Source organism: Kogia breviceps, chromosome 8, assembly GCF_026419965.1.
Source record: "Kogia breviceps isolate mKogBre1 chromosome 8, mKogBre1 haplotype 1, whole genome shotgun sequence".
Lineage (NCBI taxonomy): Eukaryota > Metazoa > Chordata > Mammalia > Artiodactyla > Physeteridae > Kogia > Kogia breviceps.
In genome coordinates this window covers 38924839-38937837 of record NC_081317.1, presented here as the reverse complement: position 1 = coordinate 38937837, position 12999 = coordinate 38924839, and the positions used below count along the sequence as shown (strand labels likewise).

At 32.8% G+C, this 12999-nt stretch overlaps 1 protein-coding gene across 3 annotated transcripts in view; it reads right to left on the bottom strand.

Annotated features, from left to right (window-relative positions):
• Positions 1-12999, bottom strand: part of AGTPBP1 (ATP/GTP binding carboxypeptidase 1) — a 178089-nt gene that overhangs the window by 30706 nt on the left and 134384 nt on the right. For all 3 annotated transcript variants that reach the window (XM_059072436.2, XM_059072438.2, XM_067041223.1), the window contains 5 exons: positions 10413-10557; positions 7655-7808; positions 6438-6618; positions 4993-5122; positions 3826-3957 (listed from right to left, as the gene is read on the bottom strand). In XM_059072436.2, the coding sequence (XP_058928419.1) occupies positions 3826-3957; positions 4993-5122; positions 6438-6618; positions 7655-7808; positions 10413-10557 (742 nt within the window). The remainder of the gene's footprint in view (positions 1-3825; positions 3958-4992; positions 5123-6437; positions 6619-7654; positions 7809-10412; positions 10558-12999) is intronic.

Sequence of the window (12999 nt, the reverse complement as noted above, 5' to 3'; positions counted from 1 at the left end):
GTCTGTTCAGGTTATCTATTGCCTTGGCCAAAAAGTTCCTTTGGTTTTTAAGTAAAAATAAAAGACACATTTTTCATTTTCACCAAGAACTTTATTGAACAATGTATTCACCCTTTTGTTCCACTACCTTCTGCCATTTTTCAGGCAACTTCATAATTCCATCTTCCCAAAGATTTTTATCTTTCTGAGCAAAGAACTGTTCCAGGTGCCTTTTACAGTCTTCCAGGGAATTGAAATTTTTTCCATTAAGAGAATTTTGTAAAGACAAAATAAATGGAAATCCGAAGGTGCAATGTCTGGTGAATACAGCAGATGAATCAGAACTTCCCAGCCAAGCTGAAACAGTTTTTGCCTGATCATCAAAGAAACATGTAGTCTTGCATTATCCTGATGGAATATTATGCATTTTCTGTTGACTAATTCCGGACACTTTTCATCGAGTGCTGCTTTCAGTTGGTCTAACTGGGCACAGTACTTGTTGGAATCAATTGTTTGGTTTTCCAGAAGGAGCTCATAATAGAGGACTCCCTTCCAATCCCACCATATATACAACATCACCTTCTTTGGACGAAGACCAGCCTTTGGTGTGGTTGGTGGTGGTTCATTTCACTTGTCCCACAATCTCTTCCGTTCCACATTGTTGTACAGTATCCACTTTTCATTGCCCATCACAATTTGTTCTAAAAATGGAATGTTTTCATTACGTTTCAGTAGAGAATCTCACGCGGAAATAAGGTCAAGAAGGTTTTTTTCACTTAACTTATGTGGAACCCAAACATCAAAGCAATACACATAAGCAAGCTGGTGCAAATGATTTTCAACGTTTGATTGGGATATTTTGAGTATGTCGGCTATCTCCCATGTGGTATAATGTTGATTTTTCTCAATTTGATCGCTATCAACTTCAACTGGTCTACCTGACCGTGGAGCATCATCCAGCAAGATATCTCCAGCACAAAACTTCACAAACCACTTTTGACACGTTCGATCAATCATAGCACCTTCTCCATACACTGCACAAATCTTTTTTTGCATTTCAGTTGCATTTTTCCCTTTCTTGAAATAATAAAAACTAATATGACAAAAATGTTGCTTTTTTCTTCCATTTTCAATATTAAAATGGCTATACAAAAATTCACCCATTTTGATAAGTTTTTTAAATGCATGCTGACATGACAGCTGTCACGATACAATCTAACAAAATTATTCTGAATGAAGTTAAAGACAACTAAATACTACTAGAGCCATCTTATGGAAAAAAAACAAACTTTTTGGCCTACCTAATATATCTTCCTGATTCAGTTTTGGAAGATTGTATATTTCTAGGAATTTATCCATTCCTTCCAGGTCATCCGATTTGTTGGCATAAAACTGTTCATAGTATTCTCTTATTTTTTTGTATCTCTGTGATATTGGTTGTAATTTCTCCTCTTTCATTTATTTTGTTTATTTGGGACCTCTCTACTTTTCTTAATGAGCCTGGCTAAAGGCTTATCAATTTTGTTTATCTTTTCAAAAAAAAAAAAAAAACAGCTCTTGGTTTCACTGATTTTTTCTATTTTTTTGGGGGGGGGGCGGGCTGTCTCAATTTTATTTCCACTCTGATCTTTATTATTTCTTTCCTTTTGCTGACTTTGAGCTTTGTTTGTTCTTCCTTTTCTAATTACTTTGGATGATAGGTTAGGTTGTTTATTTAGGATTTTTCTTGTACAGGATACAAGATTAAAATACAGAAATCCATTGCTTTTTTATACACTGATAATGAACTATCATTAGTTCAGGAATCCAAAACTAATTCCATTTAAAACTGCATCAGAAAGAATAAAATACATAGGAATAAACTGAAAGACCTATACTCTGACAATTATATAACACTGATGAAGGAAACTGAAGATGATACAAAGAAATGGAAAGATATCCCTGTTTATGAACTGGAAGAATTAATATTGCTGAAATGTCCATACTACTCAAAGCAATCTATAGATATAATGCAATCCCTATCAAAATATCTAGAATACCCAGGACATTTCTCAGAGAAGTACAACAAATAATCCTAAAATTTATATGGAACCACAAAAGACTATAAAGCAATCTGGAGGAAAAAAAAAACAACAACAAAGCTGGAGGTATCACTGACTTCCTGACTTCAGACTACACTACAAAGCTACAGTAATCAAAACAGGAATGTACTGGCACACACACAAAAAAACCTGACATATCAAGCAATGGAATAGAGAGCACAGAAATAAATGCACTAACATATGGTCAATTAATCTATGACAAAGTAGGCAAAAATATACAATAGGGAAAAGACAGTCTTTTCAATAAGTGGTGGTGGGAAAACTGGACAGCTACATGTAAAAGAGTGAAATTAGAAACAGTTTCCATATCGTATGCAAACGTAAACTCAAAATGAATTAAAGACCTAAATGTAAGGCTGGAAACCATAAAACTCACAGAAGAAAACATAGGCAGAACACTCTTTCATGTAAGTCACAGCAATATTTTTTTGATCTGTCTCCTCAGATAAAGGAAACAAAAACAAAAATAAATAGCTAGGACCTAATTAAATTTAAAAGCTTTTGCACAGCAAAGGAAACAACTGACAAAATGAAAAGACAACCTATGTAAAGAGAGAAACTATCTGCAAATGATATGACTGAAAGAGGTTAATATCCAAAATATATAAATAGCTCATACAACTCAACATCAAAAAACCCCCAAACAACCCAATTAAAAAATGGGCAGAAGAACTGCATAGATAATTTTCCAAAGGAGACATACAGATGGCCAACAGGCACTTGAAAAGATGCTCAACATTGCTAATTATTAGAGAAATGCAAATAAAAATCACAATGAGGTATCACTTCACATTGGTCATAATAGCCATCCATCATCAAAAAGTCTATAAATAATAAATGCTGTAGAAGGTGTGGAGAAAAGGGAACCCTCCTACACTGTTGGTGGGAATGTAAATTGGTACAACCATTATGGAGAATAGTACAGAAGTTCCTTAAAAAACTAAAAATAAAGCTACCATATGATCCAGCAATCCCACTCCTGGGCACATATCCAGAGAAGACAAAAAACTCTAATTCAAGATGATACACACACCTCAATGTCCACAGCAGCACTATTTACAATAGCCAAGACATGGAAGCAACCTAAGTATCCACCAACAGATGAATGGATAAAGAAGATGTGGTGTATATTATACAATGGAATACTCTCAATAAAAAAGAATGAAATTTTGCCATTTGAAACATCATGAATAGACCTGGAGGGTATTATGCTTAGTGAAATAAGTCAGACAGAGAAAGATAAATACTGTATATTATCATTTATATGTGGGACCTAAAAAATAAAACAAATGTATATAACAAAAGAGAAACAGACTCACAGGTATAAGGAACAAACTAGCCATTACCAGCAGGGAGACGGATGGGGTAGTGGCAAGATAACAGTAGGCAATTAAGAGATACATGCTATGTATAAAATAAACAATGCATGAACAATACAAGGATATACTGTACAGCACAGAAAATACATCCAACATTCTATAATAACTTTAAATGGAGTATAATCAACAAAAATAGTGAATAACCACACTGTACACCTGTAACTAACGTAATATTGTAAATCAAGTCTACTTTAATTAAAAAAATGTGAAAAGCAAAAAAAATTAGAAAAAACATTTAAAGTGAAAAATCTGAAACAAAATGGCAACATTTACTGAATCTGAGTAGTTCCTGTATGTTAAATTATCTTCTGTAGTTTTATGCGTGTTTGAAATTTTAAAATTCCTGCCTTATCTGTCATAATTACCCTGTATCCCACATCTTCCACAACATCACATGAAGCTGCATTGTCATTCGTGTGCCACACTGTCTCTTTGATGCTGCAGCCATACATAAATACATTCTTCTTTCGGGAGTGGCCATGATAATCACAATAAACCTTGAAAAGATAATATATTTTAAAAATAAAATCCTTCAAATTCATATATTGCCAAGTAAAGCTAGCTAATATGAAGCCAATAAACAGTTCTGTGTTCCTTTGTCCTTTTATTGTAACTGAGCCACCATTTAACAAGTAGAATCAATAAAAGTAATAATACATATCTACTTCTGGAAAGGATCTATGATTAATCCTAGAATGGCTAAATCCATTGCAGGTAGGTCCTGCATCAAGCCACGAGTTCCACTCTTTCTTTTGTATCTATTATTCATCACTTAAAAAATAATTCAATTACAGGTCAAATCTACAGCTGCACTCATCACTGCCCCAAGGGTTGTTAAAATATTTACCTAATTTAAGAGAACATAAAAAATGCTTTCATGAAAAACATTTTAAAAGGGGTATGGTTTCACTTTAATTTTTAAGAGCATCATTTTAAAAATAGAAAATGGACAGATATGCATGCCAATTTTGTCCCTCTGCAAAGTGTTCTATCTTTCCCAAAGGAAGATTAACTCATTTAAAGATTAAAATAATGGAAACATTCTAAACAAAAGTTGCTGAAAACAGAAGAAATACACATACACAGTTCAGGAGAGCCTCCCACCATGCCTATACTACCTTTCCTATGTGTATAGTCGAGACTTACCTGCTTTAGAGTTAGCTAAAGAGCTCAGAAATAAGTTTCTACTAGTTTGAGAATTTGGAAGATACCTATTGTACTTTTACCTTGATATTGTTCAAACAGTGAAGTTAAATAGCTAAAACTTACAGCCAGTAGTTACCACTATTCATAAACAAAACAGAAAAGTAAAGGGCTCATGAGAATTATAAAAATTAAATCTAATAAAATAAGAATATGGATACATTGTATTAATTTGACAACATAATTAATACACAATAGATAACAAAGATGTTTTAAAGAAACTGCTTTTGAAATTAACACCCAGCTTTTATAACCAGAAAATAATCTACAAAATACTAACTTACAACATAATCACCTCTTTGACTATACAAATAAATATTGCCACTTACCAGTGGTAAACGCTTCACTGCAGCCAGATATTGCAGCAGACCCTTGGCATGATAAATTGTAGGATGTAAATCTGGATTTGGACTTTGCCATTGCCTATTCAAATCCTCTCCACTTAAAGAACAGCGGTGACTACACATATGTAAACACAATGACAAACATTGGTACCAATAAACTCTTACATACACTTGATTTAATTTTATGATTCTATTCCACTAAATATTTCAAACAGGTATAAATGGTGTGTTCACCAGAATGCATACTATAGTCAGTAAGTAAACATTTATTTAGCATTTGCTATGTGCAAGATCTTGTGTTACATGCATTTAACTGTGGTAAGCTTGCAGTTTTATAACTCAAAATTTTCAAGCTATAGGAGAAATTCTCCATTCTGGGGTTTTGTTCCATACACCATAAAATTTATTCATGGTCATATTTTCCATTCTGACTACATAATAGTCATTTCTTATGCTAACATTCTGTATTTTGATTGTATCAGTTATTATTAAAAGTGCTATCTGGGACCTCCTTCTAAGAAAGATAAGTATTGTGTATGAAAAGCACACATTCTTGCAAAAATTCAAATACATTTTCATTAATCATAGGTATTAAGTATTAAAGCTACTGAGCAAAAATTTAAGCAAACGGTCAGAAGGTGATAACAGAAATATAAACAGATTTCTAACTGGTCAATATGTTTCTGAATAGAAACATAAAATCTAGACATAAAATCTCATTCTAGTTCCATAATCATACTACCTAAAAAGAAATTATTCTATTTTTTTAATTCAAAAATTTCCTAAATATGAGAAATATTCATGGTTCTTTTATTGAATAAATAAATATGGTGTCCTCGACTTTGGAGATGCTCATGACAGTTAGACTAACTCCCCCTTTTCAGAAGCACTAAAGAGACCTTGGTCTAATTGACACAATAAATGAACTGTACCAACTATAAGCCACCTCCACTTAAAAAGTAACACTCCAATATTTCCACTCTAAAGAATTCCTACTCATATCAAGAAGAGGTTAGCAGATGGTGCCAATATTCCATATTAGTAGAAAGAGATCCCAGAAGATTCTAAATCTTAAAACAACCTAAGATCATGCCATGACAAATAAAAAGGACTATAAGACGATGTGCTAAAAATCTTTTTCATATCCCAATACTGTGATCTTTCTAAAACAATCCAAGCAGACATACATTTTATAAAATCATATTCTCAATGAATAGATACAGAATTTCTCAAAATATCATAGTACTAATAATATACAAATTATATTTTCATTTAAAAATTTATCAGATTAATTCTTCACTAAATTTTTTTTGTTCTAGAAAAATCTCTAGATTTCTTTTTGAAATTAACATGGATGCTATTATTTCAATAAGTTTATACAGGACAGCCACAACAATCTATAATATTTCTATGACTATTGCTTAACTTACTTTCCATTGATGACACCATCTGGATTTAGCATAGGGACAATTTTAAAAATATAGGATTCTCGTAAGCTCTGAGCAGTAGGGTTATTACTCATGAGATACTCCAATGTTCCTTTCATTACCCAACTTGCATTAGTCTCTCCAGGATGCACCCGAGCAGATAAGAAAACGTAAGGGCGATTTCCTAAAGTAGATATAAAACCTCAAATTAAAATGAATGTCTACTAAAAGTCTGTACGATGTTTGACTTTGGGGCTTTAGAAATATTTCTACTCAATTGTGAATACTGATATAAACTCAAAGTAGAACTCACTGTGCACCTACTATATATAAGCACTATACTAGGCCCGCTAGAGAAAACAGATATAAAAACCATATAAGTCATGTCTTATATGAACATAACACATTAAATAGTATTTGAGTCATTTATTTCACAATGATTAATCTAACATATAAAATTAATTTTTAAATATTATCTTGGTTTCATAAAGAACAAGTATTAGGGGAAAATAGATGAAATATAAATTTATTTTTCATAAAGTCATGGAAAAAAGAAAGAAAATATAATCTTATTCCTGTTTTATAGTCGCTATGATAAGCACAGAACAATAGGTATATCTGCTCAGAGATTTACAAAGAAAAATATTTTTCACTATACATTTAGATATACAGGGCTACAATATAACCATTCAGTTCATCTGCTCATATTTTCATGAATAGCAAGCTCTTTCTCTTTCCTGAAAATATTTTACCTTCTTAACAAAATTAGAACAGTCTTCTTATATGTATATATATTTTTTACCATAGCTGTACATTTGAGGCAACTTTAAAAACATAAATGGCAGGGAAAAACAAGTAGCTATTCAGTACTAGCATCAAAATACTTGATAGGTTTATGGTAGTTTTATTTATAAATAAAATTAATTGTAAAGTCTTAATCTGATGGTATAATTTGTTATACTATACTTTGGGTATGACTTCTAAGAATAAGAACTACAGAATATTAGTATCAAGAGACCTCAGACATCATCTCAGGCAGCTCCCTCACATGAGGAAACTGAGGCCCAGAAGTGGGCCCGAGCTAGGCAGTAACAGGACCCAGACTAGAACCCAAGACTTCTGATGCCTATTCCTATTACTAATGCCCTTACAAAATAGTCATGAAGCAAAGAAAAATAAGTAAGAATGATTGGTATTGTGAGTAAAGAAGACAAACTTACTGAATTGACAGATATGTTCATAATAATTAGACTCTGGCATTGCTGTTATAGTCACCAAGGGACAGCTGTTTCCAGACAGGGTTTCACATAACACATCTTTTCGAAAATAGATTTGCTGAGGATTGTGTGCTGTTTCCAATTTTTGAAGATGCATCTTAATAAAAATTTAAAAGCAAAGTATATAATCATTTAAAAACTCCCTATGATAAACAGAAATAAATGCATCCAGATCTTGAACATAACTAAAAGTGAATCAGATTCCTAATCCCTTCTCCAGGGATTAGGGTCCAGATGCAGTTAAATATCAGTATTTGGGAATTTGAGAAAGGGGATAGATACAGTTTAGATATCCTTAATAGTGTGATATAACCAGTGGGGTCAGTGGCAGTGGCCTGTAAATAAGCACATTAGTATTTCTATAGCAAAGCATATGAAGAGTCACGCTAAGTAGAATCAATATTCTAAATAAGCTCACATCAATTCAGGCCAGGCTTTGCTGCCAAATGGGTTATGAAAATGCTTTTGGTTTTCAAAGACTTCTGAATGTTGAAATTTTGTGACTATAGATCTGTTAACGGCAACCTAAAATATGGAGAATGAATATTATGCAGCACAAATTTTTTAACAATCTTTCCTGATTTCAAGATTAATAAAGGCTCATTGTAAAATGTCTGGAAGACACAGAAAGTACAAGAAAAAATTTTAAACACCTATAACTGCATCACCTAGATTACTACTAACAAATGCCAATATATATAAATAAAACTGTAATTACATGTAAAAGACTTTTTATAATCTGATTTTATCATTTAATAACTTATACATTCACATTAAGATATTCAAAATTATAAGTATTATGCCATATCATTAAACATGTTGAATATATGTCTTTTGAAAACACAAGTTTTAATGGTTTTAGTATATGGTCACACCAAAAATAAATTGTTCAATCCCTTATTTTAAAGATACTTAGTTGGTTTCCCAACTTTTGCCTATGTTCGTTCACATAATCATGATTTACCATGTGGTCACTATTTCTGGGCTAGAAACTATGCCAGGCATTGGGGATATAACAATGAATAAATGGTCCCTACCCTAGAAAAAATATACAGTGCTAAGAGAGCTTGAAATAAGAGTCTGGGCAGGGAGGAAAGGTCTTCTAGAAAAAAATTACATTTAAAGTGAGATCCAAAGGATGAGTGAAATGGATAGAAAGTGCACTGTAGGCAGAAGGAAAGCATACAGGAAGACTATGAAATAAGAAAAAAGAAGGACATTTCAAAGAACTGAAGAAGATTCATTATAGCTAGACCAGAAAGAAAAGGGTATGAAATCGAGAATTTAACACAGAAGGAAGGGCCTGGTAGCCCAGTCCTTCCCAAAGCATAGTATTTGGTAATAACGATAACTAAGTGATATGTGGATAACCTTTAAAAAAATTTTAATAGATATGTATTTTATTGTGAATTAGAAAAAAAGTGTAGCACATTAAGCCTGTAATTCCACAGATATTAACTTAGGATGAGGATAATCTTTAAAGAGTGAATTACTTTAAAGTCTATTTAAAAATATTAAGTAAATAACAGTTCAAACAGTATGAAGAAATGGCCAAAACTGTGCAAAATAGTGGAGAAATGACTGAATGAGCTATGGTAAGAATTTTAGACTTCATACAAATGGCAAGAGAAATCACTAAGGAGTTTTAAGGAGCAGATTTATACGATTAGATTTGCCATCAAAGAGCCCTCTTGCTACAGTGTGATAAAACAGTGATGAAGAGGAAAGGGGATACAAGTGAATTTTGGGACACCAGTCAGAAAGAGGGTGGCATAAGTCCAGGTGAGAAACAATGATAATGCGTGGAAAAGGTCGTGGCAGTGGGACTGGAAGAAAGTAGGGGCATTTAAAATATACTAAAAAGGTAACATCAGTAAAGGACAGTAACAAATACCATGTAAATAACAACACTATATTTCTGATGCTATGTTATTCAGCACAGAAAGGTATCGGTTTACACCTTTACTGTAGGTTGGAACCTTACTAAAATAGAGTGAGCCTCATTTAATGTTCTCGGACTTGACATTTCTTCTGCTCTATGGACTATGTTTTTCTCTCATTTTCTCCTCTCTCATAATTTGGAAACTTGTTTCTAATCATAGTGTTCCACCTCCTTTCTGGGTAAATTGATCATACGAAGCTTCATGATCCTTGATCATTAGGACAGACATTCTGTTCTGAGTATAAATCTGCCACGGTAATTACTTGAATTTTTTGTTTTACAACGCAAATAATCAAAAAATCTCAAAAGAACCCACAAAACAACTCTTATACCCCATATTCTAAGCAATCTGGATCTAGGACTCCATATGAAACCATTAGAAGAACTCACAACAGAAAAACTTAAATTGCATATACATTTTCTACTGTTACATTTTCTGTGAGATTCAATGCTTTTCATTAAAAAAGTAGAAATCTCACCTAGTTAAAATTTATAAATTGTGATTTGTGGATTTCTACCCAAAGTGGAAAGTAAAAACATGTCATATTTCCATAGTATTTCTATTAAATAAAAATGAAGACTATATTCCCATTTTACTTTAATGATTTCAATAAATATTGTATTATTTCCTAAAGTCATCAACCCTGAATCTTTTTCTTATCTTATTTAGATATTTAATTAAAGCAATTTTTCTTCAATTATCTGACACATACACATACAACACAATAATGGTCACAGTACAACTTAATGAGTTCTCACCTGTAAAGTTGAATATGTATATGGATAGTGATAAGCAAAGTAGCACACATCATCTTTATGTGGAAAAATGACAGTGAATGTAATTGTATAGTAGGATTTTCCCTTTTGCCCACCTGCAGCAATTGAACTTCTTGAGAAGTGATTTCTGCAACAGAAATGCATGTTTATTTCATCCACACCAAAATTCTTATTTTTCTTGCTATTTTAGTAAACAGAACTTCAGAAAAAAAAAGAAAAACCATGGTTTGTAAAAAAAAGTTTAAATAGTCTTAATAATTAGACTTGGGGGACTTCCCTGGTGGGCTAGTGGTACAGACTCTGCCTTACAATGCAGGGGATGCAGGTTTGATCCCTGGTCATGGAACTAAGATCCCACATGCCGTGGGCAACTAAGCCCTCGCGTTATAACCACTGATCTCACATGCCTCAACTAGAGAGCCTGAGTACCACAAACTACAGAGCCCACGCACTCTGGAGTCCGCTTACCACAACTAGAAAGAAGCCTGTGTGCCACAATGAAAGATCCCACATGCCGCAACTAAGACCCGATGCAGCCAAAAATAAATTAAATAAATAAATAAATAATAAATCTCTAAAAAACTATCAGTATGTTGTTTAAAACAAAAATTAGACTTGGTACTAAAGAAGCAGTTAATTGCTATCAGCCAACATCATGACTTTACACTTCTGGATTTACTAATTAAATAGAGCTACTTCTCTATACATCAACAGAAGTTTTAGACCACCATTCTTTGATAGCCATACACATTACTGGATCCAGGCAGTGATCACCAATGGCTGCTACAACCATTGGATGAAAGGCTGACGGATCAGACAATACCTGAATTCAATGATCAATTTTAAAATTACAAAAGAATAAATAACCAGAGATGATATGTTTCCTAATATGATGCAACAGGAATTCCCTGCACCATCTATGAAGTATTCTTGTCAAAAATGAAACCTGAAACTGATAAAGCTTCTACATCTAACTATGAGTTTATAGGAGATTGGTGAGATAGAAGAATTCATTAACACCACAGGGATACAATCAGCAAAATCCAAAATGTGGAAAATCCTGCATGACAAATGATCTAATTTCTTCAATAAATAAAGGAGAAATTTTAAAATAGTGAAGAAGGAAGCCTATAAATTAAGAGACTTAAAGGATATACGTGTGATCCCTTGGTTGGTCTGATTTAAACAAACCAACTATAAAGTAACATTTATGAGACAAGTAAGTCCATACATTGACTGGATATTTTATCATATTAAGGAATTTTCTTAGGTGTGACAACGGCCTTGTGGTTAGATTGTCTTAAATATGTATCTCAAAAAGACAAAGACCTTTGAAGTATTTATGGATAAAATATATCTGGAAAAATATAAGGATAAAATATGTCTTAAAAAATTCAGTGTGGAGGTAGGGGTGAAAGTATAGCTAAAATGAAACCATGTGTTGATAATTGTTGAAACTCAGTGATGAATACATGGGGCCTCATTATCCTATTATCCGCTTTTGTAAATGTTTGGAGATTTCCATAATAAAAAGTTTTTAAAACTACATATTACTTTCCAGACTTTAAATATCATTGAGATATGATGACCTAAAGATGCTTTGGTCTATCAACTTCATTTCTAAAATTCCAAATCACCTTGTATTATTTAAGCCATGAACTGAAGAAAACCCATGGCCTATATAGATTACTTATTCATGCACACAGACATTCAAGGTAGATCACAACCTTAGAACTACCCTGGGATCAGACCTTCTAATATAATCTTATAAAAATTAAGCTTGCTATTAATGAAAATAAAAGAACACTGACCTAAAAGAATGGTAGAGTCTTCATTAACTTAGCCACTACAATCTTGAATAGATACTCAATGACAAGGTGCTAAGAGTTGAGGAAAATGCAAAATAAGGTCCGGAAGTAGATCCTGCCAACTCTTTTACTCCAAAAGCTTAACATCTAATTGGGGAGGTAGTCAGGTCACCACATTACAGCTACATGGCATTTTATAGGTTATATTCACTCACATACTCATGGAAAGCAGTTTTATTCTCATTTTACAGATGAGACAAAGAAGTATCAAAGGACAGTGCAAAAACAGTAGTTTTTAATCCCCACTATCTGGATTTCAGGCTTGAGGAAAGCAACTAGAACAGTGCTTGTTACATAGAAAGTGGTTATTAAATATCTGTTGAATTGGCCTGACTTCCAATTCCAGATCTGGAAGTAACCAAAAGAAAAAATAAAAACTAAACAAACAAAAATCCTTGCCATCACCCCTTACATAAAAAAGAAAAACCACCTGAGATGCTATGACCATTCACTTTAAAGTGTGAAAAAGAAAAGCATTCATTGATTGATTTCTATTGTGCAAAAGAAAAGCATGAAAGAAATACTTTTTGAAAAACACTGTTTCACCCCTTAACAATTTAAATCATTCTGCCAAAAGCTAACCAAGCACTTCCCAGATAATCACTGCTCCACTCCAACTTATGAGAAAGAGATAAATGATAAAGTATATTTATATTAGCCTACCATTAAAAGAAATATGAAATTCATTCAGGTGAAGAAGA